General features: G+C 37.4%; 2 protein-coding genes across 9 annotated transcripts in view; one reads left to right on the top strand and one right to left on the bottom strand.

Moving 5' to 3' along the window:
• Positions 1 to 16,219, top strand: part of LOC309653775 (ELKS/Rab6-interacting/CAST family member 1-like) — a 120,194-nt gene extending 103,975 nt beyond the window's left edge. The window contains exons 2-4 of one of the 8 annotated variants that reach the window (XR_014259454.1): positions 4,784 to 5,076; positions 13,571 to 13,660; positions 15,909 to 16,219. Coding sequence is in view for 1 of the 8 variants with exons in the window: in XM_082478560.1 (XP_082334686.1) it covers positions 2,353 to 2,436; positions 4,784 to 4,796 (97 nt within the window). In the remaining 7 variants the exon portion in view is untranslated. The other 7 variants (XR_014259455.1, XR_014259456.1, XR_014259457.1 and 4 more) reach the window with 7 other exon arrangements.
• LOC309653773 (ELKS/Rab6-interacting/CAST family member 1-like) overlaps positions 1 to 27,467 on the bottom strand; it is a 182,124-nt gene that overhangs the window by 93,946 nt on the left and 60,711 nt on the right. The window contains 3 exon segments of the mRNA XM_082478558.1: positions 1,520 to 1,594; positions 12,939 to 13,099; positions 13,102 to 13,354. Of these exon segments, the coding sequence (XP_082334684.1) occupies positions 1,520 to 1,594; positions 12,939 to 13,099; positions 13,102 to 13,354 (489 nt within the window).

Below are 27,467 nucleotides of genomic sequence, written 5' to 3'. Positions count from 1 at the left end.
ACCAATAAACTTGTGGGAAATGTGAATATGTAATTACACCTTTCTAGAGGCTGTTTACAAGATTATGTTCAAGATTATGAATTGTCTAACTATAAAGAACCCAGAATCCACTAATTTGGTACTTGTTTGGTAAACCCTTTCCCCAGTGAGAATAAAGATGTATACAACAATCAAAACAAAGTTTTAAGAGGAAATCTTCTAAATTAAGAGAACGATTCTGATAACTGTACTTGAGAAGCATCTATTTACATAAAACTATTTATATACCAAAAACTAAAGACTCTTGCCACATCAACAAATATTAAATGAAGGCACATGATGCAAAACACCGTGTCAAATTTTTTAGGGGATACAAAGAAGTTAAAAAAAGAGACAGAGAGGGAAGGAGGGGGAGAGGGAGGGGTCCCTATCTGTAAGAGTCTTCTAGCTCTTGCAAGAAGGAATATGTTGTTAATAAAAATAATAATAGCATAGCAGCTAACACTGACTGAATGTTTACTATGTGCCAGGTCCTGTTTAAAGTGTTTTACTCGTTTTAACTAATTTAAACCACAAAAGAACCCATGGGATAGGTACTATTGTTATCACCATTTATCAATAAAGAAATTAAGGTATGGAGAGGTTAGCTTACTTGTTCTATGTCATACAAAGCCAGGTTTTGAATCCAGGGAATTTAACACAGAAGGCAAGCGCTTAGTCACCAATCACCGTAACATTCAGCCTAAAGATTTCTAACTACTCCGTAACTTAAAGCAGAAGTTTTCAAAGTATAGTCCGTGAAAGCCTGGGGGTGCCTCCTAGCCCTTTTGAGAAGTCAAAACTATTTCCATAATAATACTATGACTTTATGTGCCTTTTCCACTGTGTTAACACGTGCACTAAAGGTATAAAGGACAGGCAAAAGCGCTCGTGCCTCTGGACAACAGCGCCAAACCGTGCTAGCCGTCAGTGTATTCTTCAGTGTCAGCACTCTCAGACAAAAAAGAAAAATAAGAAAGAACATTTTTAAAACACTGGCTCACTTAGGAATGTCCCTGGTGACTTTTCATATGCTCAGCCCTTGAGTATGTATCTCTGTACCATGCTGTGTGACGACACAGGAAGGGGCCAGGCCCGGCTGCTGCACCTGGGTGTGACGCTGCTCCCAGGACAGCACTGGGTGCTCTGTGAGCTGCAAGCCCAATCAGGTACTTTTTTCACGGAACCCTATTCTTAACTTGAGAGAAGAACTGACACACAAACTTGGTATTTGGTGGACATTGTCTTAAAAACAAATGAAATGAGTCATTTTAAGAGAATAAGGGGCCCTGATATCAAAAGGTTTGAGAACAGCTGACTCCAAGAAATGCTGGACAAGAGGAAACGAAACTGAAGTTCTTCTAATGTGTCATTTTCATTAAGTCTTACTATTTCTTCTCAGTCTACAAAATGAGCGAACTATTATTACATACCACTTTCTTAAACTCACACAATAAAATGTGAAATGACACATAAGATTCCTTAGGAAGTTCTCACTTACCTTCATTTCGATAACAGTTTGCAGAGCTTTAGTTTTGGCAGAATCGGGGGCACTCTCAAATCTCTGATGCATCTCCTATACAAGAGAAGCAAAAAAGAGAGTAAGTGCCCTCCTTTTCACTCTCATTTTTTCAAGAGGGGAGTGGAGGGGCGAGGGAGTAGTAGTTACATGCAAAGATGACTACCCCGGCCTTGTAAGACACTCTGATCCACTTTCTGTCTTCCTGACCTTTCCCTGTGGACCAGGGAGCACACAGACTGCATTCAGGCTAAGGGGTACAGGCGGGTCCCCGTCTCTGCACACCTGGTTATACACGGTAAGTCACACAGACCCCAGCCACCACAAGAGGTGAAGCTCCGGCACATCCCCAGGTTGTGTGTCACTCTTCCACAGGACTCCAAGACATATTATCAGAACTCCAAACAATCCAAAAAGGGGATTAGAAATAGTCCCTTTTTAAAAGGAGAAATCAGGACTTCCCTGGTGGCGCAGTGGTTAGGAATCCGCCTGCCGATGCAGGGGACATGGGTTCGAGCCCTGGTCCGGGAAGATCCCACATGCCGCAGAGCAACTAAGCCCGTGCGCCACAACTAGTGAGCCTGCGCTCTAGAGCCCATGAGCCACAACTACTGAAGCCCGCGCGCCTAGAGCCCGTGCTCCGCAACAAGAAAGGCCACCGCGATGAGAAGCCCGCGCACTGCAACGAAGACCCAACACAGCCAAAAAGAAATAAATTTATTTAAAAAAAAAGAAAAAGGAGGAATCAAAGTAGCCACAGTCCGCACTGCACAAAACAACTGAAAGCATTTGTGTGGACAACCTCCTTTGCACAGCATCCTCCCCCAGAGCAACAACCACCGGGCTACCTACGATGGAAATCTCTCTCCAGAGGGGCTACAATCAGAAAAAAAAAGAAGGTAAGACTGCTGAACAAGTTTCCTAAACAGTCTACAGGTAGCAAATGGCAGAAAAACATAGCTATTTTTTTCAGTCCAAATGTCAGTGCGTTCAGGATCAGAAAGGAAGGAAGGAGATGGCAGAATATCACAGTTAGGGTCTTCAAGGATCACCCTGAAGTTACCAGACCTCCTCAGGCTATTTTCTTGTCAGATTCTGGGAATGTCTCTGAGTCAGCCAGTACTTCCAGAGTACCCTGGTACAGCCCCTAGTGATGGCAGAGAATACAGATGGATATTTTCCATCTGAACAGTGCTGGTGAAATTCTAGCCCTGCCCTCTGCTCTGCCCATTTGACATGTATATAGATGTTTACTAGGTCACTCAAACTTATTTCATCCAAAACAAAACTCGTCATTTTCTCCTCTTTAACCTAGCCCCTCCTCTGAAGACTGATGAGTCTTGCCCATCTCCTTAAATGGCATTACCCTCCCGGTGGTTCAAGCCAAACAGCACAGTGTCTCCTTTCATTCCTCCCACATCTTCACTTCCTACCACCTTCTAGAGCAGGTCCTAATTGTTCCAGCTTCAAAAGATTTCTTGAATTTATCATTTCACTCCATTTCCAGCCTAGTTTAAGCCTAGATTACTACAACAGCCTCGAGTTAAGTTTCCTTTCATTTCCTCTGTCCATTTTAAAGAAAGCAATGGTGTACTCTAGATAAAGCATCAACAAATCACGGCAATAGTCTGTTTTCAATCCTTCAACGAGTTTCCTATTTACTTCTCACCCTCTACAAGGTCAACACAATCTGATCATAACAGACAGAAGACTAGCCCTCCTGTCATAAACTATGTCAAAATTAGACAAAAATGCATAAAGCAACTGTTTTCAGACGCTGGAAAACAAGCAGCACAGGAGTATGATCCTTGAGAGAAGAGAAACTAACAAGGTTATGGTCCGGACTTGCTATCCAATATGTGATGCAGGGAGAGGAAGACCAAACAGAAAACAGCAGTCCCGCAGAGCTCAGAAGACAGATCAGTGGGTAAGAGTCCCAAAGACAGGAGAAATGTGCAGAGCAGAATGACACAGAGGAAGAAGCTAGCCAGAAAAGCAGCAGTGTCTGATCTGACAGGGGTCCCCTGGAGTCTTTGACCAAATACTAAGCCTGCATGTACAGGGAAAGACTTCACAGTGTCAAAGAACAACTACCAGAGAGCTATGAGTTGAGCAACTACCTGAACTCACACGGGGCTGGGAAGAATTCAAGCTCCAAAGAGCCAGAGTGGAGAGAACATCAGAGGCACTGAGCAGAGACACCAGAAAGGCCACGTCTTAGGAGTAGAGACAGTCTAGCCCTGGAGGGAAGGCTACCTAGACTAGAGCCAACAGAGTGTAAAAGCAAGTCTCCTTAAGGATCGAGTTAATCCACAATTAACCCCTGCAAGATAAAACACTTCATTAAGACAGTAAAATGCAGAACACATTAATCCAGGACAAAATCTGAACACATTAGTTCAGGCCATAATCACCTCTCACCTGCATTAAAACAACAAACTCATCAGTTACCCCCCAGCCTCCAGTCTGTCCACACTGAATCTACTCCCTACACTGTAAACAGGTGATAAATTGGGCGCACAGATATTAGGGAAATTTCCAAATGCTTTACAGTGAAACTATTACAATTTCATTTTAAACTCTAGCAAGCATATCAGCAATATATAAGGAAAGAAATCCATTTGAATAAAAAAAAAATCCTCCTCTGCTAAGGAACTAGGGTGCACTTTAAACCATTCGCAGGCATAAAGCTTTCCTGTTAAGAGCTTGTAAAACCTATCAGTCCTAACAGATCTCCATTCAAAGGCCTGCGCATTAAAGCTCATTATGAACACATCCTGCAGTCAGTGGGCTGACCAACTCCCCTTTCCCAGAGAGCACATCGAGCCTCTGACTCCTGCACTGGTAATAAAGGGAGAGGACTCTGGGAATAAAAAAGAATGTACCATTCAGACAAATGTAAGAAGTCGAATGTGCTAGTGCTTGCTTTATTTCGCTCTTTTTAGCCTGAAAATTTTCACTCTACACAAATTAAAGAAAGCCCAGAGATTCATACAGGTAGAATTATCTGGATCTTGTTATACTGTCAACTGTGGTACACGGTAGAAAATGTGTTCAGTTCCTCTCACTGATTTAATAAAGAATAATGACTAGAGAAAGAAAACAAACAAGTTAGGAACAAAATTTCTCCGTCGTTAGTAGTTTCTTTCTTTTTAAAAGTAAGTCAACATTTACTTACACAACTGAGAGAAAGGAGCATTTGTGACTGAGAAGTAGTACTTATGTCTGAAATTTCTTTCTTTCAAGTTTCAGGTTTTAGCCTCCAGCACCCTTGGTTCAAGGGTAGACGTCCCTTCAGCAGATTTCAATCCTCCACACAAGTTCTGGGCTTACTGTACGCCACACGGAGAAGTGAAGAAGGAACCCTCACTACTCCTCCTGTACCTCAACTCCGCCGTTGTCAGACAGCACTGCACTTTGACCCTTTACCATCTCAAGTAACAGCATGCTTCTGAGAAAACATATCTTCCTGTCAAAATGGAAATGAGGTACAAATGACACAACAACAAAAAAAAGATGAGGAAGGATAACCTGAATCAGTAAGTTATGCGATGCAACTGTTCACACTTTCCAAAATCACTAGGAAAGGGAAAACTAACTAGGGACCCTTTTTCTTTTTTAATTCTTCCTACTCTTTGTCCAAGGTTTCTATTTTTTCTATATATGTTTATTTCTCTTTTTTTCCCTCTAACCTCCTCTGCTTTTACCTGACAACTGCCAAAGATACAGATGGGCATTCCTCAGACATGTTAGAGCCAAAATTCCTAGCCTAGAACCTAGTTAAAGAATAGGGCTTTTTTTTTTTTTTAAACATCTTTATTGGAGTATAATTGCTTTACAATGGTGTGTTAGTTTCTGCTTTATAACAAAGTGAATCAGCTATACATATACATATATCCCCATATCTGACACCTTCTTTTTTTTTTTAACATCTTTATTGGAGTATAATTGCTTTATAATGGTGTGTTAGTTTCTGCTTTATAACAAAGTGAATCAGTTATACATATACATATGTTCCCATATCTTTTCCCTCTTGCGTCTCCCTCCCTCCCACCCTCCCTATCCCACCTCTCTAGGTGGTCACAAAGCACCGAGCTGATCTCCCTGTGCTATGCGGCTGCTTCCCACTAGCTATCTATTTTACGTTTGGTAGTGTATATATGTCCATGCCACTCTCTCACTTTGTCACAGCTTACCCTTCCCCCTCCCCATATCCTCAAGTCCATTCTCTAGTAGGTCTGTGTCTTTATTCACGTCGTGCCCCTGGGTTCTTCATGACCTTTTTTTTTTTTTCCCTTAGATTCCATATATATGTTAGCATACGGTATTTGTTTTTCTCTTTATGACTTACTTCACTCTGTATGACAGACTCTAGGTCCATCCACCTCACTACAAATAACTCAATTTCATTTCTTTTTATGGCTGAGTAATATTCCACTGTATATATGTGCCACATCTTCTTTATCCATTCATCTGTTGATGGACACTTAGGTTGCTTCCATGTCCTGGCTATTGTAAATAGAGCTGCAATGAACATTCTGGTACATGACTCTTTTTGAATTATGGTTTCCTCAGGGTATATGCCCAGTAGTGGGATTGCTGGGTTGTATGGTAGTTCTATTTTTAGTTTTTTAAGGAACCTCCATACTGTGCTCCATAGTGGCTATATCAATTTACATTCCCACCAACAGTGCAAGAGGGTTCCCTTTTCTCCACACCCTCTCCAGCATTTATTGTTTGTAGATTTTTTGATGATGGCCATTCTGACTGGTGTGAGATGATATCTCATTGTAGTTTTGATTTGCATTTCTCTAATGATTAATGATGTTGAGCATTCTTTCATGTGTTTGCTGGCAATCTGTATATCTTCTTTGGAGAAATGTCTATTTAGGTCTTCTGCCCATTTTTGGATTGGGTTGTTTGTTTTTTTGATATTGAGCTGCATGAGCTGCTTGTAAATTTTGGAGTTTAATCCTTTGTCAGTTGCTTCATTTGCAAATATTTTCTCCCATTCTGAGGGTTGTCGTCTCATCTTGTTTATGGTTTCCTTTGCTGTGCAAAAGCTTTTAAGTTTCATTAGGTCCCATTTGTTTATTTGTGTTTTTATTTCCATTTCTCTAGGAGGTGGGTCAAAAAGGATCTTGCTGTGATTTATGTCATAGAGTGCTCTGCCTCTGTTTTCCTCTAAGAGTTTGATAGTGTCTGGCCTTACATTTAGGTCTTTAATCCATTTTGAGTTTATTTTTGTGTATGGTGTTAGGCAGTGTTCTAATTTCATTCTTTTACATGTACCTGTCCAGTTTTCCCAGCACCACTTATTGAAGAGGCTGTCTTTTCTCCACTGTATATTCTTGCCTCCTTTATCAAAGATAAGGTGACCATATGTGCGTGGGTTTATCTCTGGGCTTTCTATCCTGTTCCATTGATCTATATCTCTGTTTTTGTGCCAGTACCATACTGTCTTGATTACTGTAGCTTTGTAGTATTGTCTGAAGTCAGGGAGCCTGATTCCTCCAGCTCCGTTTTCCGTTCTCAAGATTGCTTTGGCTATTCGGGGTCTTTTGTGTTTCCATACAAATTGTGAAATTTTTTGCTCTAGTTCTGTGAAAAATGCCAGTGGTAGTTTGATAGGGATTGCATTGAATCTGTAGATTAAGAGTAGGGCTTTTAAACCTCAAACACTGCTGCAAATCTTAACATGAGAGCAGTTGCACTAAACAAGGTTTGTTGACTAAAATATTATAGAGACCAAAATTAACATACGTGTAAATGTTTTAAAACAAATTAGTATTGTAATTTTTTTTTTTTTTTTTTTTTGGCCATATCGTGCATCATGCGGATCTTAGTTCCCCGACCAGGAATCGAACCCATGGCCCCTGCAGTGGAAGCGCGGAATCCTAACGACTGGACTGCCAGGGAATTCCCAACAAATTAGTATTTTATTCATCACAATAGGATCTACATTTCAAAAAAACAGGAGCACATATAGAACTGAAATATTTATTCAGCCTATAGACAATGCTTGGTATGCATATGGATAGCCAATCCAAAAATTCCATAGCCAATTCAGGTATGTTCTGCCAACAGACTGAGAACCAAACTTTGGTGTATCACGGAATCACCTGTAAAGCCTGTTAAAACTCCATACGCCTGGCCCCAGGCACTAACCACGTCTTGACTGTAGTTCAGTATGTGTCCAATAGATGTCTTCACGCTTCTATCCATCAAAGGAAAGGCACTCCAGTAAATAATACAAAATCTAACAATAAGTCACGTAACAATGTAATTTCAGTACAAACAGAAAATACAATGCTTAATTTAATTTTTGTTTTTCTTCTTTGGCTTTTATTTGGGGGAATTATTTACCTGCTATCTCCAGAATCATGTTCATAAACAAAATGGAAAACTAATCACAAATGTTCCTGGATATGAATGCCATTTTAATGTTACTGTATTTCATCAAATCTAAGATGCCACTGATTGTAAGGTAAACCACTGTTTAATGTGCTGGAAAGAAAAGAAGAAAATGCCTCCAAATAAACCATGACCCAAGCTTCTATCATTCAGAATTTTTGTTTTATACTGATTGCAAGACTCTTTTTTACTTATTTAACCATAAAGTTTAATCATATATCATTTTGAACTGTTTTATAACTTTCTCCATACCAATAACTGTTTCAATGCTGGTTCACAGCATAATATTACTGAAGACATACTGAACAACACCTAAAGTTAACATGAGAAATAGCAACAATACTCACAACATTGACTAAAATGAGCAGCTGTTAACCGTTTGTGAGTACACAGGCAAACAAATCAAGCAGGACTGTGGCCTTGCTGACAGAGATTTTAAGATGCCATCAAGGATAAGACTTATTAACTCAATTTCATACTGTTGAGATGGGGAAAACTATGAGTCTTGGAACTGATGAAAACCCGCTTTTTAAAAAGATGGACAATAATCCAATAATAATAAAACCTATGGATATCCCAGTGTTGCCAGCTCTCAATTCTTTCTGCCTTTCTTGACACACTAGTGATATAATGCACAATAGCCATTTCAAGTCACCACTCACCCAACCTAGAGTTGTTAAGTTCTTTATTAGACTTCCTTGTTCACTCGTAATTCTCCCTCCCCCATTTATTCTCAACACAGCCAGAGGAGATTTTAAAAGCTAAACTAGATCACTCCCTTGGTTAAACATTGGTGCAGTTTTCTCTTGCACTTTGAAAAAAATTGTTGCATTACCTGCAGGGATCCTGAAGGCAGGTGCTTTGTCTCCTAGAGGGCATGGATTTTTGTTTTGTTCACTGCTACTATATTTCCTTGTGCTCTGCACATGGGTTAGTGTCCAATAAATATCTGATGAATGCAATGAATGACTCTGGCCCTGGCTACCTCTTCAACCTCTCATCTCATGCCTGTTTTCCCCTTAGACAATATGCTTTTGTCCTCTAGTCTCCTTGCTGTCTCCTGAAAACTTCTCATCCGGCCTTTGAAACTGTTAACCTTCTTCATGAAATGATTTTACCCAAATGCTCAGCAAGACTGTTTCAACTTTCTTCACATCTCCCTTAAAGGGCACCTCCTCAAAGATGCTTACCCTGTTTATCCCCTCTCCCAACCTAATTAGACTCAACTAATTTATTTCCTCTCATAATTATGTTTATTGTCTCTCACCAGATTTTTAAGTTCTAGGAGGGCACAGACCATGTGTTCTGACATGGAAAATGTATACCCAGCGTGTATCCCAGGGTCACATACATTCTAGAAGCTCAATGGATGTTTGTTGAGTAATGAGCAAAGAAAGGCTGTGCCGAGTGCCTCTAGCACCTTGTCACTCTGGAAACGAAACAGTCAAGCCACATGTTACAAAGCTTTACTCCAAATTACCATTTTAGCTTCTGTTGCCTGTATTTTCTAACATACACAAATTTAATTGTTTAAGCCTCTTGCTATGGCAATAAAAGATTCTTTCCTGTCTCAAGATTGTATTAAAACCTTTTTCTTACATTCTCTTCTAGTGTTGTTATTTTTTAACAAGTAGCTCTTTATTTCATCTAGAACTTAATTTGATGTAACTATGTACTGTTTTCCAAATAGATGGCGATTATTCCCAAACATGTATCATATGCTTAAAACTATATTATTTCTGGGTTCTATTCTGTCTCATCAATCTAGCTATCTATTACTGTGCCAGTACCACAGATTTTAATATCACTGGGTTTGAAACACATATATCATGAGCTGCTTAAACAAGTGTTCCCGCACTGTTCTTCTTGCAAAGAAACTGCAACATCATTTGGGCACGTGTCAAGAATATTCCTATTGGGATTACACTAAATTCACAGAGTTGGGGGAAAGCAGCATCTTTATATTAATGTTCCCATCTACATTGTAATGAAAATTTAGCCCTATCCTTTCCATTACCGTTACTGATATTATTTATTCCATTTTCCTTATCTAACAGCACTGCCTAACACTTCCAGAATAATGTAAATACTGATGAACAGTATCTTTGCCTCTCCCTAACTTTAATGGATGCGTCTTAGTATATGTCAGAGTAAGCGCAATTCTGGCTACTAGTTTAAAATATGTTTATAATACACATTTACTGAATTGTTTTATTTAAATCATGCTATAAAGGTATCATTCAATTCTTATTTTTAGTTCATTTGGTTTAGCTTTCAAAGTGTCTAACATTTTATCTAATGTCTTTGAGATATAGCTATCAAACACTACGAGGTTATCTTTTCCTTTCACCTATTACAAATTATAACTGTGAATGACATATTGAGCCATTCTGGATTCCTAGAATAAACTCCTTTTGGTCAGAATATTATCCTTTTATCATAATGCTGATTTTATCTGCCAATATCTTATTTATAACTTCTATACCTAAACTCATAAGCAAAACTGGTTTGGGGTTTTAGTCTGTTTTCTAACCTTCGTTAGGTTTTAGTATCCAGTGGTCACACTGGAGAAAAAAGAATTGGAAAAGCTATCCTTCTTTCTGTAAGCTCCAGGCTTAAACTTCTTTCCCTACATTTCAACTTATTCAACCAACATTTCTTGAGTACCCACTGTGCATTTGTTAAGACACTGACAAGATAAAATTTCATATATATATATATATATATATATATATATATATATATATATATATATATATATATATGTCTACATCCTTGGTACAAAAAATTAAGTGAACAATGAAGAAACACACATGGAAGTATACTATAATATTACTGGCTCATCTACATATATGTATAGAGCTGCACAAGGAAGACTTCACAGAAGAACTGAAATTTGAGCTAAGTCTTGAAGGCAAGTAGGAGAAAAAGAAAGGAGAACCAGCATTCTAAACATGTGTTCCTGAAGCAATCACTTCTACTTGCTCTTAAATAATTTTAATCCATAGGACTGTGTTTCCTGTAAGATGACACTACATTACTAATGGCAACTGGAATTGTGTATTGATACAACTAACAAGGCCTATATTTCTTTCCACATTATGTTCAGAAGTGGGACTTAATATTTGTAGAGCTTGTTACTTCAAAATTAGTCTTAAATTCATGTTTTTTCCTACTACTTGTTCAAATTCACCATATTGCTGGTTGTTCTCTGCCAGAATAACACTGTGGCTTTTCATATCCTTAACTATTCACTATTTATTAACTCCAAAACTCAAAAATAAATGGGCACAGGTTGAAATATTCAGAACAGAAGGAGTAAAAACGTAACATTCAAAGTTCATCACGATGCTGGTAGGGTTTTCATGCTGCATGCTATTTGAGATGATTACACCTTCTCTTACAATATTCTATGGCCAGGCTCCAGGTTACCTCATTAAAATATAAACTCTTTAAGTAAACTGAAAGAAACTCAGGATGGTGCCTACAACACAGCAGTTGATAGAAAATTTTCTAAAACAATACAGTCCAGTAATTTGAAGATTGTAACATACATAGCTGCAGATTAACCGTAAAAATACAGTATATGCTTCTGGGAGGATAAACTGGTCCAATCACTCTGGGAGACAAGACTGATATTCAGAGTTTTGAAAACGTACACACCCTGAGCAAATTCATTTCTGGAAATTTATGCTAAAGACAACAATTAATGTACAGGGATATATGGTTAGGGATATTCTGTGCAGCACAGTTTTATAATAATGAAAAATTAACAGCAGTCTAAATTTTCAACAGTAAGAAGTATAAATAAATGCAACAGAACATTATAAATTCAACTGAAATTACAAAACTCTACATGTACTGACAAAGAAAGATGTTCAAGACAAATTATTAAGAAAAGCGGGTAACATTACCCGCATCATGCATTATGCATCGCTGCACTACCTAATACAGTAGCCACTACCTACACAGAGATACTTAAATTTAAATTTGATTAATTGAATTTAATTTTAAATTAGTTATATTTAAATGAAATTTAAATTTCAGTTCCTCAGTCACACTAACCACATTTCAACTGCTCAACAGTCACACGCAGCCAGTGGCTATCATATTGCAGAGAGCAGATACAGACCGCCGCCATCATCAGGGGAAGTCGCTGTTTTGCTGCTTTTAACCGCCTTTCTCACCCTTCATTTAAAAAGGGATTATTCAGACTGGCACTGAAATAGTTCTGAGATTTTTTTTCCCCCTATCCAAATGTGAAAATTATCTGAAGACTCTGACCTCATATAGAGAAGTAGAGCTGTCATTTTTTTTTAATTCAATGTAAGATGAATTCTTCACTTAAGCTTTCTTAAAATGAAGCATTACATAGAAAAGTGAAAAATTATCAGTAGACACAGTGGTCAGCTAAAGTCTGAGTTTCCTCTCTAAAAATAAGTGACAGCATACCTCTGTATCATTCCCTCTAGCTGTGCCTCCAGGGCAGCAAATAATTTTTATCACCTATCTTTTACAGCAAGGCAACAGTTTCCATGGAAACCACAGGGCAAACATTCATTACTGCTGCCTAGGACTTTATAAGCACACCGAAACTGAGGGAATCGCTTACTTTCAATTATTAATATTTTAAAATTGAGCAGTAGTTAGCTACTTTAATTCTGGTTTTGTTGTGTGTGTCTCTATGAACAAATCAATACATGAGGAACAAATCAAGAAAATTCTGTGCCCCTCTAGCAACAAAATGAGTCTACAGAAATCAGGAGGGGGGAAAAAAACCCCAGAAAGGTATTAAACCAGTATACATGCCAGCCAATGTCATCTCATACAAGACAGCAAATCAGAACAGAAATCAGTGCAGAACTTAGGTAAGAAAGAAGAAATTCCCTTGCACTAGCTCAGGAGAGCATATAAATTTATCTAAGTCAAAATGCTGACTAATCAGGAAAAAAAGACAGTCATAACAACTGAGAAAGTGGCCACTCACCTCTCTCAACAGAGCGTTCTCTTTTTCCTTCTGCTCCAAAAGGCTTTCGAGGCGGTGGACATGCATCTCTGCCTCTGCCAGCCTCCTTGTTCTCTCATGGTCCTCCTCAGTAGCCTTAGCAGAAAGCCCCTTGCTCTGCAACATCTCCAGAAGCTTCTTGTGGATTCGTCCCGAGCGTTCAGGGTTTGCTTCTGAGTCTCAATCCGCAGCTCCATCTCCTCCAGAGTCTTTCGAAGGAGGAACAGCTCCTTGGCCTGCCGCTCATGCTCAGTGTGCAGCCTCTGAAAGTTCTCCTCCGTCAGCTCTGCCACGCAAGGCTCACCAGTCCTACTGTTACTATCCTGTTGAAACAGCTGGTTCAGGTCCCTCTGGATCCGCAATTCATCCTGGAGAGCCTGGACTGTCATTTGCATGTGCTGGTATAAAGACAAAAAAGAAAACCCAAATGAGCTTTCCTCCTCAAGTAGCAGAAACAAAGCAGACTACGGGGAATGAGAAAGCAGCTACCACAGCTCTCAGAACCCTGCATTTAGCAAATGAGGATTCACATTATTCTGTTTTACACTGTCTTTAAAACTGATTGAGATAATCTGTAAAATGTCAGTAATTTAATTTGTGTTTATTACCAACAGGAAACAAGGTAAGTCTGGCAGCTCCTCACTTTGCTTGACTAAATAAAGACACTGTTCAAGATTAACACAAGGTATTACACGGAACTGAAGGTGAGGAGTGGGGAAAGGCAGGAGAAACCTATAGGAATACGGACACATCATACAAAAAATTTCACCAAAAAACACAAAGGATGTCAAAATACAAAATGACTTTTAAGTGCTTTACAATTAAGTTAGCACATTAAATAATAAACATATGAGTGCATGCCAGAATGTGCTTAGCACTCCTTATGTGTTAATTTATTTAATCCTCACTATAACACTTGTACTATTTTTTTTTCCATTTCTTTTTTTTTTTTAAACATCTGTATTGAAGTATAATTGCTTCACAATGGTGTGTTAGTTTCTGCTTTATAACAAAGTGAATCAGCTACACATATACACAAGTTCCCATATCTCCTCCCTCCCGCATCTCCCTCCCTCCCACCCTCCCCATCCCACCCTCCCCAGGCAGTCACATAGCACCGAGCTGATCTCCCTGTGCTATGTGGCTGCTTCCCACCAGCTATCTATTTTACATTTGGTAGTGTATATATGTCCATGACACTCTTTCACCCTGTCACATCTCACCCCTACTATTATTTGAATTTTATTGATGATGACACCAGGCATACAGAGACTTAAATAACTCACCCCAAGATCACACAGTAAGTAATAGAGCTGGCATTCGAATTAAAGCAATTCTCGCAGCCCACTGAAGCTAGTACCCAAAGGTAATTAGATAACTTGAAGCTTTAAAAACAAAAAACAAAACACAAAAAACTGAGGCTGTGTGAGCTATTTATACAGAAGAAGATAACAATATAAGTGAGTAATTTGAGTAATTACATGAAAATGTTAGTGCAGATAAGCTAGTAAAATGTTTCAGAGGGTATATCTTTAGCCTGTATCCCTAACGAAGGTATATGAACCTTTAATCTGAATGGATAAATTCTAGAACATTATACAAAGAACCTAAAAGGAAGTTACATCAAGAATCATGTTTTTAGAAATGAAGAAGCAACAATAGAAAATCACCCTTTGTATTCAAGGTCTGGCAGTGTGCCACAGTGGAAGGAAACTAACCCACAATCAGAAGACAGGAGTTTTAGTTCCAGCTCTCACACTAAAGAGCAACCTAATTTGGAACACATTGCCATCTTTCTGGGTTTCAGATTCCTCATATTTAAAGTGAGGATATAAATGCCTGCACCATTTTTTCGCAGAGCTAATAATATCATTGAAATCTTTGTGGCATATATGTTAAAACGTACATTGTTTAAAATTTTTGGCAAACTGCAAAACAGCAGTAAATATCTCAAGGAAACGATCTGGCAAGTGTACAAAGACGCTCACTGTTGTTTACACCAGCGACAAAATTAGAAACAACCTAAATGGATATTAATAGGTGATGAGTTAAGTAAATGAGAAATGTCCACCCAGTTTAATACTATGCATCAATTTTTTTAAATGTAGATTTATATTTACTGATAAAAACTACAGTTACAACATATTAAGAGTAAAAAAGCAGATATATAATAGCAAGTATAGGATGATCACGATTCTAATTTTTAAAAAGTATAAACATGCAGAGAAAAGTCTAAAAGGATGCAAACAATTACCAGTGTCGGTATGGGTAGATTTTACATTTTTCTTCATACTTTTTTGTACTATCTAAATCCCCTACAGTAAGCAAGTAATCAATAAAAAGGGGCATTTTTACCTTTAAAAATAAGAGAAAAGACTTCAGAGAAGCCTGCTTGGCTGTGTTCAATTCGCTACCACTTTGGTTAAAAGGGAGGGAACAATAAATATTTACTATTTACTATAAATAAAAAATATCATAAGAAATAAAAATACTTCTGTAATGTTACACAAGAAATAATTAATGGTTATTTGGGGGAACGGAGGAAGGCAAGAAGGGAAGAAGGGAGGAACGAACTGAAATCACTGGGGGACAACATGTAAGAAACTTTATTCTATTCCGCATAAAAATTTTTTTAACTGAAGTGTAACTGACATTGAAAATTTTTTAATAATAGCTTTATTGAGACATAATTCACACATACCATAAAGTTCACCGGTTTAAAGTGTGTAAGTCAGCAGTTTTCAGCATATTAAAAGTTATACATTGATCACTACTATCTAATTCTAGAACACTTCCATCACCCCTTAAGAGAAAACCCATATACATCTGCAGTCACTTCGCAGCCACTTCCCATCTTTCTCTCCTCCTAACCCTCCTCTTGAATTTGAACTAAATGTATGTACTACCCACCCAAAAATTAAATTTAAAAAAATGCCTAATGATATTTTTCAGCCTCAAAAAGGAAGGAAATGCTGACACACGCTGCCACATGGATGGACACTATGCCAAATGAAATAAGCCCGTCACAAAAGACAAATATTACACGAGTCCACTTACATGAGGTCCCTAGAGCAGTCTACCTCACAGAGACAGGAAGCACAAGAGTGGTTGCCAGGGGCTGGGGAGACGGGAGACGGGAGACGGGAGACAGGGAGTGACTGTTTGATGGGTGCAGAGATTCAGTTTTACAGGATGAAGAGTTGTGGAGATGGATGGTGGTGATGGCTGCACAACAGTATGAATGTACCTTATGAACTGTACACCTGAAAATTGCTTAAGATGGTAAATTTAACATGGTGAATGTAAGCTGTATTTTACAACGATTTTAAACACTGGGGAAAAAATATGCCTGCCACAGAATTCCAACGTGTTGATATTAAATAATTTACTTACAACTATTGATAAATATTTAGTTTGGTTCTCATTTTCCACTATTATAACAGGTACCTTCACATGTGTATCTCTGCACATTTATCCAAATTTTTCCTGGAGATAAATTCTGAAAGGTGGAATTCCTGGATCAGAGGGTATGCAGTTATGATTTTAATACACACAACAAATTATCTCTAAAAGGGTCTGTACAGATTTAAACTCCCACCAAACGATGTCTGAGCACTTTCCTATACCTTTGACAACCGGGTATTTTCTTTCTTCTCTTTCTTTTTTGGGCTTTTCTTTGATTACAAGTAAGACTGAATATCTATTCACGTATCTACAGGCGCTTTGTATTCCTTCCTTTGTGACTCATCTGTTCTTGTTCTTTGCTCATTTTGTTTTGGGGACATTTAACCTTTCTCCTAATCCACTTTAAGATCTTTTTATATTTGGAAAACAACCTTTTGCCTGCTGTGCATGTTACAAATATATTTCCAAATCTGTCATTTTTCTTTTAACATAGTTTATGGCAACTTAAATACAGAAATTTTTAGTGCAAAGATAAGAACCTCTTCTTTTACAGTTTCTGGTTTTGGTATTATGCTTAGCAAGTAGTGAACTTTCAATTATGGCAGTCTTCAAACTCGCGAAAAGCACTGGCTTTTTCTTACGAAAAATAAATTTACAATAAAATTATCAAGTATTTGAATTCATGAATATGATTCTTTAAATAAATTTAACTACCCGCATCATGCTGTAAAGATTCTCAACAGTTGTTGGAGTTCAAAATCCTTAATAAAAAGATGTGTCAAATTGCTAATTCTCTGAAGCCTAGAATCAACCTCCAGTTTCATTCTTTACCTTTGGAAGTCAAAAAATCCAAATAAATTCTGAGCAAGTTTATCCCACAGGGAAATATCAGAAGTTAAATTCAACAATGAAACTGATTTCTAGGTACAACTGTCCCTCCTTTTCTGGACACTCATCACCAAATTCATTCAAAGCAGGAGAAACAGATGTTGACGACAGCTAACAGTCTCACATACACTTTAGCACTTGTGATTATACTAGTATGGCAAGCACTGTTTTGGTGAAGAAAGAAAATACAATGACTAATGTGCCCTGCTTCTTCAGCTCTGCTTCTTCAGCTCTGCTTGCACCCATTTTACTAGAATACAGAATTAAAATGATGCTCTGACTGGTAGCCGAGAAGGCTACACAGCAATTTTCTCCATTGAAATGGGAATCAGCACCCCTTCTTTAGGCTACTTTCAAGCTAGATTCACTTTATTAAAATTCCTGCCAACTCCCCTGGGAGAAGAAAGAAGCAGCAGGCAATAAGCCATGCTGCTCTTTCTCTAGCACATTCATACTGAAGATAAAGGGAGCATATCTGCACATATCACAGACATTTACCATGACCGACCAAAAACACATGCTGAATTTAGCAGGACAATCTCAGTTGTCAGATATTAGGAAAATTTCTATTTGGGAATTCTGCTTATGACACTCTCCAAAATGATCTCACACTTCTCACATTCCAAATTGTACATCAACACTCACTAGTCTACTTCTGCTCACTCTAACACTCAGCTTGAGCTGGAAGACTGGAAAAATAACTGCTTCAAATTTAGTCCAAGGATTGTACTAAAATTACACCAAGCTGTATCTCAATGAAATGGTAGGATGTTGTGAACAATAGTAATGAAAATTCTTAAATCCCTGATAGGGTTTATGATCATTTTTTAGAAAAATACATCTCAAAAACAACAAAACATCACAACAATGCTTCATATATTTTAGACAAATATCAGAAGCTCTTCTGAGGCAAAACTTCCATTAGTTTCTCTGAACAAGAGAACGCTTTGATCCAGTTTACCCTGATTTCTAAAATGACAGAACCAAGGAGTCTAGAGCTATTTTTAGTTACAGAAAAAGAATATTATGGATACATGAAAATGGTCATCATCACAAACATTATACTGTATCCCAGAGAGTTCAATGCACTACTTGTCAAGATAACCATTAGAAAAAATACCAGTACTGCATCCTATTATGTTAAATTAAGAACGATTTTTTTTCTGAAACATGTAAATACATACATTGAGGAAACTTTATCAATGCAAGATGCAAAAGAGTTTATAATAATTCTTACTAACATCACCCAAGTCGATCCTCAGGCTCTGTGATGTTCTGATCTGTGCTGTACCGTATGTGTCCCTAAGAAGAGCACTTACCAGCCCAATCTGCAATTTCTTTCTTTGTATCTGTCTTCAAGAAAAACTTTCTAGAACTTGGGACTTTCATCTTGTTACTCTAGGGCACGGCACAGTGTTTGGTATAGTAAGTGCTCAATAAATTTTTGATGAAAGATTGACAAAAACAAATTTTCACGCATTATTTTGAAAGTAAATGGCTACTGGATAGTAGATGCAAATCAAGTCCCTGGAAAATTATATCTTTCCCCTATAACAGAGAGAATTACTCTTATTCTGTAACAATTAGTTCCTTACCAGCTAACACACAAAAAATTCTATCTCAAATACAAATTGGCCAAAATACTAAATGCAATCCTAATTTTTAAAAAAATGTTAATTATACACTCTGGATTTATTTGTGTTTGATCTGAAGTGAAGAGAAGCATTTTCAAATAATTAACTGTCAACAAGAATCTTTTATACTTTTAATACTATATACAACATACCCCAAAAGTGTAGGATAGAGTTCTTATCCAAAAACAGAGCTTACAAAGTGGTAAAACTTAATAGCTATATATACACACTCACACACCAGCACTATACCTTATTATAAATTTTAAATTAAGAATATTCAACAACGAGAAATGGGACACATAAAAGCACTTATTATATATGCAACATATTCGAATGAAGTTCAGATTCTATAAGATCACTATGATTTGGATTCATGAATCTTTAATATGAAAAGAAAGTATTCTAATTTCTATCATTTTAGAAGAAACTCAACGTTTTTTAATGAGTCTCAACCTCCAAGACTGAGACAAAGCAAGAGCCTCTAGGTAGTTCATTTCGTCTGATCATTAGTCTAGTATTCTTTCCGTTGCTGACAAGGATTTATTTTCTGTGCAGCAAAGCACACTGTAAACTCTCAAATATTAAACCAAAACCAAGTTCTCAGACTGATCTAAATAAACACCAGCAAGAGACATACTACAATGCAAGAAACAACCATACCAGCATTCAAATGGATAGATTAAATTGTTTAAATGAATGCTACTTTGAGCTTATTCTCCTCTAAAAAAGATGTCAGAGTCAAGAAAATGAACAAGCAATTATTCCAGATTCCTAGCAGCTACTCTCTGCTACTGAATCCAGGAGAGAAAAAAGAACATCTGCCTTTATGCCAGCATAACCCAGAGGAGAAATTAAAGAATAAACAAAAATACTATCAAAATGGGGAAGTCCCGAGGTCATAATACATTCTATTATTGTGTGCTCATCAAGACAACAACTCAAGTGACAATAAACTGATTTTAGTACAAGTTCTAGAAATTCCAAATAGCTTTCAGTTACCCAAACTCCCATACCATTTACTTACCCCTTAACCTCTACTTAAAGAGTATATGTATAACTGATTCACTTCGTTATAAAGCAGAAAACTAACACACCATTGTAAAGCAATTACACTCCAATAAAGATGTTAAATAAATAAATAAAATAAATATAAATAAAGAATATCCTCTACCCGTTCCCTCACTTTCACTCCCAGCTAAATCCTACCTGTCCTTTCATCCTTAGATCAGGCATTACCTCCTCTAGAAAGCCTGTCTGACTCTCAAACTGAACAAAAGGCAGAAATAGAGAGGAAGGAATGGGTGGAGGAAGAAAAGTACAGAAAGAAGAAAAGATAATATCCCAAACCAGATATTACAGTAGTAAAAATATCATCCTAAGCAATGTCAGGATTGAAGACGTCATTCCATTAAAAAATAACATCAAAATAAAAATTTTTTTTTAACCTTAAAAGTAAAATCAACCAGCAGAGGGATCCTATAGTAACCATTTCCATAGTGTTTAACTTGAGAATGCTCAGTACTAACAAAGCAAAGGCAGAATTAAATACAAGGGACCATAAAGGTACTGTTCAGTCTAGCAGCATTTTAAGTATCAACCTCACTTCTTTCTTCATGCTCTACAACCCAAAAGTTTCAAGCACCTGCAACAGACGTCAATGAGGTTAACAAAATTCCCAGATTTAGTCCCTGAAATACTAGTATATAAATCAAGAAGAAGGGTGAAGAAAGAAGGGTAAAGAAAGAAGAGTTAAGCGATACCTATCAGCTGTCAACATGTTAAGAGCTAACCCTGGCAATGCTACAACTGGGAGTGCATTCAGCTGAATAAACACACACCGGAGGCAGCAGCTTGACTGTGAGGTGGCGGGGGTGGGGGGGGGGCCCTGCTGGCATAAAGCTAACGGGCTAATGTCTGTGTCCCACAGACCCATGTCAACACTGAAGTCACTGTGTGCCCAAAGCTTTCCAGAAGCTATAGAATTCCTTTTTCCTTTCCCCCCCCCGCTTTTCCTCCAGAGAAAGAGAAGAGGCAAGGAAGACTGATATTGAGGGAGAGTACAAAGAGATCATGACCTTACAATCTTACAGAAAAGCACTCCTGTACACTGCCATTGTTTAAGATGTTTTCACACACACTATCACTAAACTGTGTTAAACTGAAATGAAGCCCATCAAAATTATTTACATAAATAATTCTGTCTTGGGGAGAAAATAGCATAGAACATATACCAAGAACATCAGCTAACCAGAATAAACCAACCAAATTACTCACATTTTTTTTCAAGACTTACCTCTTTAATAATGGGCTTTCTTGTAAAAATTCAAATCTACACTAGGCAACTGATAGACTACAACAGTCCACTGTTGTATTTTGTTCTAGAGATACTAAGACCAAGTGCAGTTACGACAAGAGAAGGAAACCAAAGGTATAAGAATCAGAAAGCAAGAAAGTCATTATACAGAGATTGTAGGAAGAAAACTCAGAAGAAATTACAGACAAAATATCTGTATAATTAAGGGTCCAGCAAGGGACTTCCCTGGTGGTCCAGTGGTTAAGAATCCACCTTCTAATGCAGAGGACGTGGGTTCTGCATCCCACATGCCACGGGGCAACTCAGCTCACGTGCCACAACTACACAGCCCACCAGAGCCCACACGCTCTGGAGCCCGCGCTCCGCAACGAAAGATCCTGCATGCCGCACGGAATATCCTGCGTGCAGCAACTAAGACCTGACGCAGCCAAAAATAAAACAAATAAATAATTAAATATTTAAAAAAAAAAGAGTTTAGCAAGCCTGGCGCATATAAGATCAACATATAAAATTTAACTGCATTTCTCTACAAGGAACAAATCTTTAAAAAGTGTAATTAAAAAGAGAGAGAAAGAGAATCTTGATAAATAAAACCAAAGAAGCATCTGGGGATAAAATAACAATAAAAAGTCAAACTATTATGGAGAAAATCATAATTGTTTCAAAAGCAAAACACCAAGGTATAAATATTTTTTTTGTATACAATCCCTTAATTTTTCCATGGCAACCATCAAATAAGGCATATCAAAGACTCTTTTGCACATGCTTCTGTAAAAATGTTAAGTAGATAAAAGAAATCTTTAAAAATTAATAAAATTTTTTTGAAAATCAATTTAGGTAGTAAACAGACAATACAAAAGATTGCTTCATGTTTTAACAGCATGTTGAGAAGAAATAAAACCATATGGGATCTTCACGGGGTATTTAAAAGGAAAATACATTTGTTTTCTCGACTCTCACCAATTTTATCACATAAACTCCAATAAATACATGTGTTACCATTATTTTCATTCATCTCCTACATCCATATTTACTCATCGCGTTATATTTTCAATTTGAATACTTAGGTCTATGACCACAAAATCTTTCACTTCACTTCAGCTGACTGCATACTTTTAGGGGAAAGTTAAACATGCACTTACCCTATGACCCAGCGATTCCACTCCTAGATATTTCCGCAAGAGAAATAAAAACATGGCCACAAACACATCTGTATAAAAATGTTTACAACTGCTTTATTCATAAGAGCCAAAACTGGAAACAACCCCATCAACAGGAGAATGGATAAATTGATTATGCAATATCCATGCAATGAAAACTACTCAATATTAGGATGACTATGGATACATGCAACAACACGAATAAACTTTAAAAAAAATATATAGCACACTGAGCAAAAGAAGCCAAACACAACAGAGTACAGACTATATGGTTCCATGTATAGGAGGTTCTAGAGCAGGCAAAACTAATCTAAAGTGAAAGGAATTAGAACACTATCTATGTGTTCGGGGCAGGGAAAATACTGATTGGGAAGGAGCTCAAGGGAACCTTATGGGATGATGGAAATGTTCTATATCTTCGTAAGACTGCATTATACGACTACTGGCATTTGTCAAAACTCATGGAACTATGATACGGAAGATCCATGTATTTTGCTGTATGTAAACTATACTCCAACAAAAAATAAATATATTAAAAGAGAAAAAAGTAACAGACATAGGTCAGAAAAGGGAAAAGTAAATCAATATTCAAGATAATTTCTTAACAAGTAGGAATGACTTCACTTAAAAGAAAAAAGGATAATTTAGTTGATTTTAAGAACACTTCCAGTCCCAACATGTATTATGCTCTATCACCTAATTCAACTGTAACCCTGCATTCTTAAAAAGGTTAGAGAAGAAAGCAGAAGCTCGGGGCTACAGAGACTCATTCAAATATACAACAACGTATGGAAATCACCATCAACAATTTGCCTTACTTGCTTCAGATATCTCTCTCTCTCTCCCCCACCCCTCACTGTTGCTTATTGAAAATTCACAGAAGTGATGTCATCTGTTCTTGATTCTCTTTGCAAATTGCTCATGTTACTCAACATAATGTGTCTGAGAATGTAAACTGGTATAGCCACTATAGGAAACAGTAATGGAGGTTCCTCAAAAAATTAAAAATAGAACTGCCATTAGATCCAGCAATTCCACTTCTGAGTTTTTATCCAAAGAAAACAAAAATAACTAACTCGAAAAGATATCCACACCCCCATGTTCACTGCAGCATTATTTATAATACCCAAGATATAGAAACAACCTAAGTGTCCATCAATGGATGAATGGATAAAGAAAATGTGGTGTGTATATCTATACACATATGTGTATAGATATACACAATGGGATATTATTCAGCCATAAAAAAAATAAAATCTTACCATTTCGGGGGGGGGGGCGGAACCACAAGCTCACAGGTAGAGAACAGATTGGTGGTTGCCAGGGGTGGGGGACAGGGAGTGGGTGAAATGGGTAAAGGGAGTCAAAAGGTACAAACTTCCAGTTATAAAAATAAATAAGTCCTGGGAATATAATGTACAGCATGGTGACTATAGTTAATAACACTGTATTACATATTTGAAAGTTGCTAAGAGAGTAGATCTTAAAAGTTCTCATCCCAAGAAAAAAAAGTTCTTTGTAACTATGTGTGGTGATGGATGTTAACCAGACCCAGTGTGTTGATCATTTTGTAATGTATCCCAATAGCAAAATATTGAAACTAATATAATATGTCAACAATACTTCAATTTTTTAAAAACGTGTTTGAGATTTATCCACACTGATATACATAACTCTAGCTCATTCACTTTTATGAACTGTATAATACAGGTTTCACAATTCCTTATCCAAAATTCTAAAATCCAAAGAGCTTTAAAAAGACTACATTTTTCTCCAAGCTTAATGGAAAAACCTGACTCAACTGCTATGAGGCTATTTACCATTTATTTATCCAATTTAATATGAATAGTCCTAAGTTTTGCTACAGATTTAATATGTTTGATTACTGGGTATTGTCCAGATCCCAATGGGAGTATTACACAATATACAGTTTATATACTGGATTACCTTTCAAAATCTGAAAAACATCTAAATTCCAACATACATGTGCCCTAAGTATTTTGCAGGAAGGGACTGTGTACTCATATTCCATTTTGTGAATAAATACCAACTTATCCACTCACCTACTTGAGGAACAGTTAGATGTTTTTCCACTTTTTTCACTGTAACGACAAGCACATGTACATCTACCTGTCTCCTTGTGCACATGTGCAAAAGTTTCTCTCAAGGAGACACACAGAAATGAAACTGCCAGGTAGTAGAGCGTGTCTTCAACCTTACTGGTCATTTAAATGTACCTTTTTCAATTTACTATAAACAAGATGCATGACACAGATGATAAAAGGGAGCAGATATCCAGCCTATAACTTTCATATCTACAGAACCATTAATCATATAACACTTTCCATTGATCATAAAACCACTTTCCTAGAAGGAAATTTTTGGTGGAAATGGATTGGGTTGTTACTTTAAAAAAAAAAAAAGAAAGAAAAGCTAAATGATTGTGCATTCAATTCCATCCATAAGGAATAAAGACAGTGTTTTCAAAGAAAGTTATTACTTATGAAGCTACTTTAATTAGCAGAGCCCAAGTATCGCTGTAAGGCTTGAGAATTTTTTTTAAGAAGCAAAAATTCTATCCATAGGATCTCTTCTCTCTGAAAGAAGGAATGAGAGAAGAAACAGAAAAGATTGGAAAGAATCCTAATTTCTCTCCGCTCACCCTACTTCCTAAAATGGCATCTTTCCCTGAGAATCCCCACAAAATACAACTACTTTAATCTCAGTACCAAAATTTTGATGTCAAAGATTCCTATAAAAATGATCTTAGAGATAAGGACACTGAAAATCTGAAAGCAACAATAATCAACAGTTTCAAGGATTTCCTTTCTATCCCTTTCATATTTATTGGAAAATAAATAAATAAGCAGGCTTCTTTTTTCTCTCAGGTATTTGAGAAACAAAAAAGTAACACAGGGATACCTGATTCATTACTAATGTTTAAAATATTTTTAAACTAAACTTATGAATTGGGATAGATGCTTATATAATTCGTTTTTTCTGACAGCTTTTAAGAACACATTCTTTGATCCCCATATTATAAGGAAAATTGGCTTTTTAAATAAAGCTACTTGCTTAACCCAAGGTATCTAAACAAAAACAAGAAAACTTAAATGAGAGGTTCACAAAGGAACATTTGATGACGTTAGTGGACCTAAAATATGTCATATTTCTTATACAGACTTAAGCAAAAGAAAATATGAATCCCAATGTATAGACAAGTGCCACAAAAACACAAAACCTACAGGAACACAAGAACAGCACTTTATCCTAGGTGGAAAAACGAACCCCTAGCCTATTTCAATACCAGAAGAATGACAGATTCTGAGAGGGCTCCGGCTACCTTGGGAGTTCTCTCCATCAAGAACAAGTACTAGTAATTAACATGAAAGAGTCCATTTCAGACAATTCTGCCCACAAAGGAGGCAGTGCTGTTGAAAAATAAACTTAACCAAACATTGGAGAACAGAAAAATAATACTGAAGTATAATCCCTCACTGACGGAAGAAAGATCTTTAGTTAGTAGCAAGCATTAAGCTCCCTGACAGAGATACCATGGCAGGTGGGTATAATAAACATGGTCTGTCTCCATATAAAGGTAGATTAAGACAGATAATGGTGGATAAGAGAGTCATTAATCCCAACAGCAACAAAAATACACAATTATAACTGCAAACAGGGATAAAAGCTATAAATCCAAGGTAGTAAAAGATAAGAGAAGATTTGGGGGCTGGGTGAGATCTGAAGAATGAGTTAACTTCCATTAACTATTTAAAGACACAACACTTCTACTGTGAGGAGAAGACTACTTAGGTGAAGACCCTCAAGAAGGAGGGGGCACAGCACATTTGAGGGATTAAGGAGACTGAGCACCAAGGAAGTGTGACAAGAGTTTTGGACTTTAAGGGCAACAGGAAGCCCTGAAAAAGTTTTGAGCAGAGTATGATCATCTCTACCATCATCACTAATAGTGATGCCGGGCACATACTACCACATTTAATTCTTAGAACAAGTACATGAGGTAAGAATGATATAACCATTTTACAGATGAGGAAACTAAGGTTTGGAAAGACTTAGCAGCCTGCCAAGCTCACATAACTAGTGAGTGGTGGAGCCAGGATTCAAACATCACATGGGCACTTTCAAAAGCTCAGACTGGCTGCAATGAGGCTGCATATCAGGGGGAAACAGAAAGACGGGAAAATTGGGAGACCAATGCAATAATGTCAGCCAACAGTGACATGACCAAACTATGACAGTGGCTGTGGGGTGGGAAAATGGATGGCTTACAGAAATACTTCAGAGAAAAAAGATCACCAGGATTTGACTGGCAGGGTGGGAAATGAGGGAATGAAGCAATCAAGGAAAATTCTGAAGTTTCTGACTTACACACCATGGACAAGTTGGTGGCACCATAAACAAAAATGGGAAAAAATAAGGAAGGACCAGAATTGAGGGGAAATCTTGAGCTGAATGTAATGTGCTTTTGAGATGCTGAGAAAAGGTTTGAGGGAGCAACTGGGCATGTGGGTCTGGAGCTTAGAGGAATGATATGAGCTAAAGATGCTAAGTGTGGAAGCTCTGATACACAGATGTTAACTGAGGCCAAGGTAGTGAATGAGCCTCCCTAGGAAAAGAAAACACAGCAAGAGGAGATAGTCATAGGACTGATTCAACATTAGATGGCAGGCAGAGGGTAAGAGGCGGGCAAAGGAGACAAGAGGAGCAGTCAGAGAAGTGGGTAGAAATCAGGAAAACTGTGTCACAGAAACTGAAAGAAGTTGATAAGGACCCTTTCTCTAAGGGGAGAACACAGACCAAGAAAGATCTGGCTCTGGGTTCAATTCCTGGTTCCATCAGGATGACTTCAGTGAAGTTAACTAAATACTCTGAGCCTTAATTTATTAATCTACACTATGCACATTATGAAACTTAATCTACAGGGTTATTATAATAATTAGCAGTAAGACAGAACACCTATCACACTGTAAATTATCAATAAATGGCAGTTACTGTTGTTGCTCCTGTTTGTAAAATCAAAAGGTTTGGTTAGTGGCTTATTGAACCCAGCCCTGGGAAGCCCTAGGGGTTCTAAAGAACATCTTCAGGG

This window comes from Balaenoptera physalus (genome assembly GCF_965194825.1).
Source record: "Balaenoptera physalus genome assembly, contig: HAP1_SCAFFOLD_1150, whole genome shotgun sequence".
Lineage (NCBI taxonomy): Eukaryota > Metazoa > Chordata > Mammalia > Artiodactyla > Balaenopteridae > Balaenoptera > Balaenoptera physalus.
This window is presented reverse-complemented; position numbering and strand designations above follow the sequence as displayed.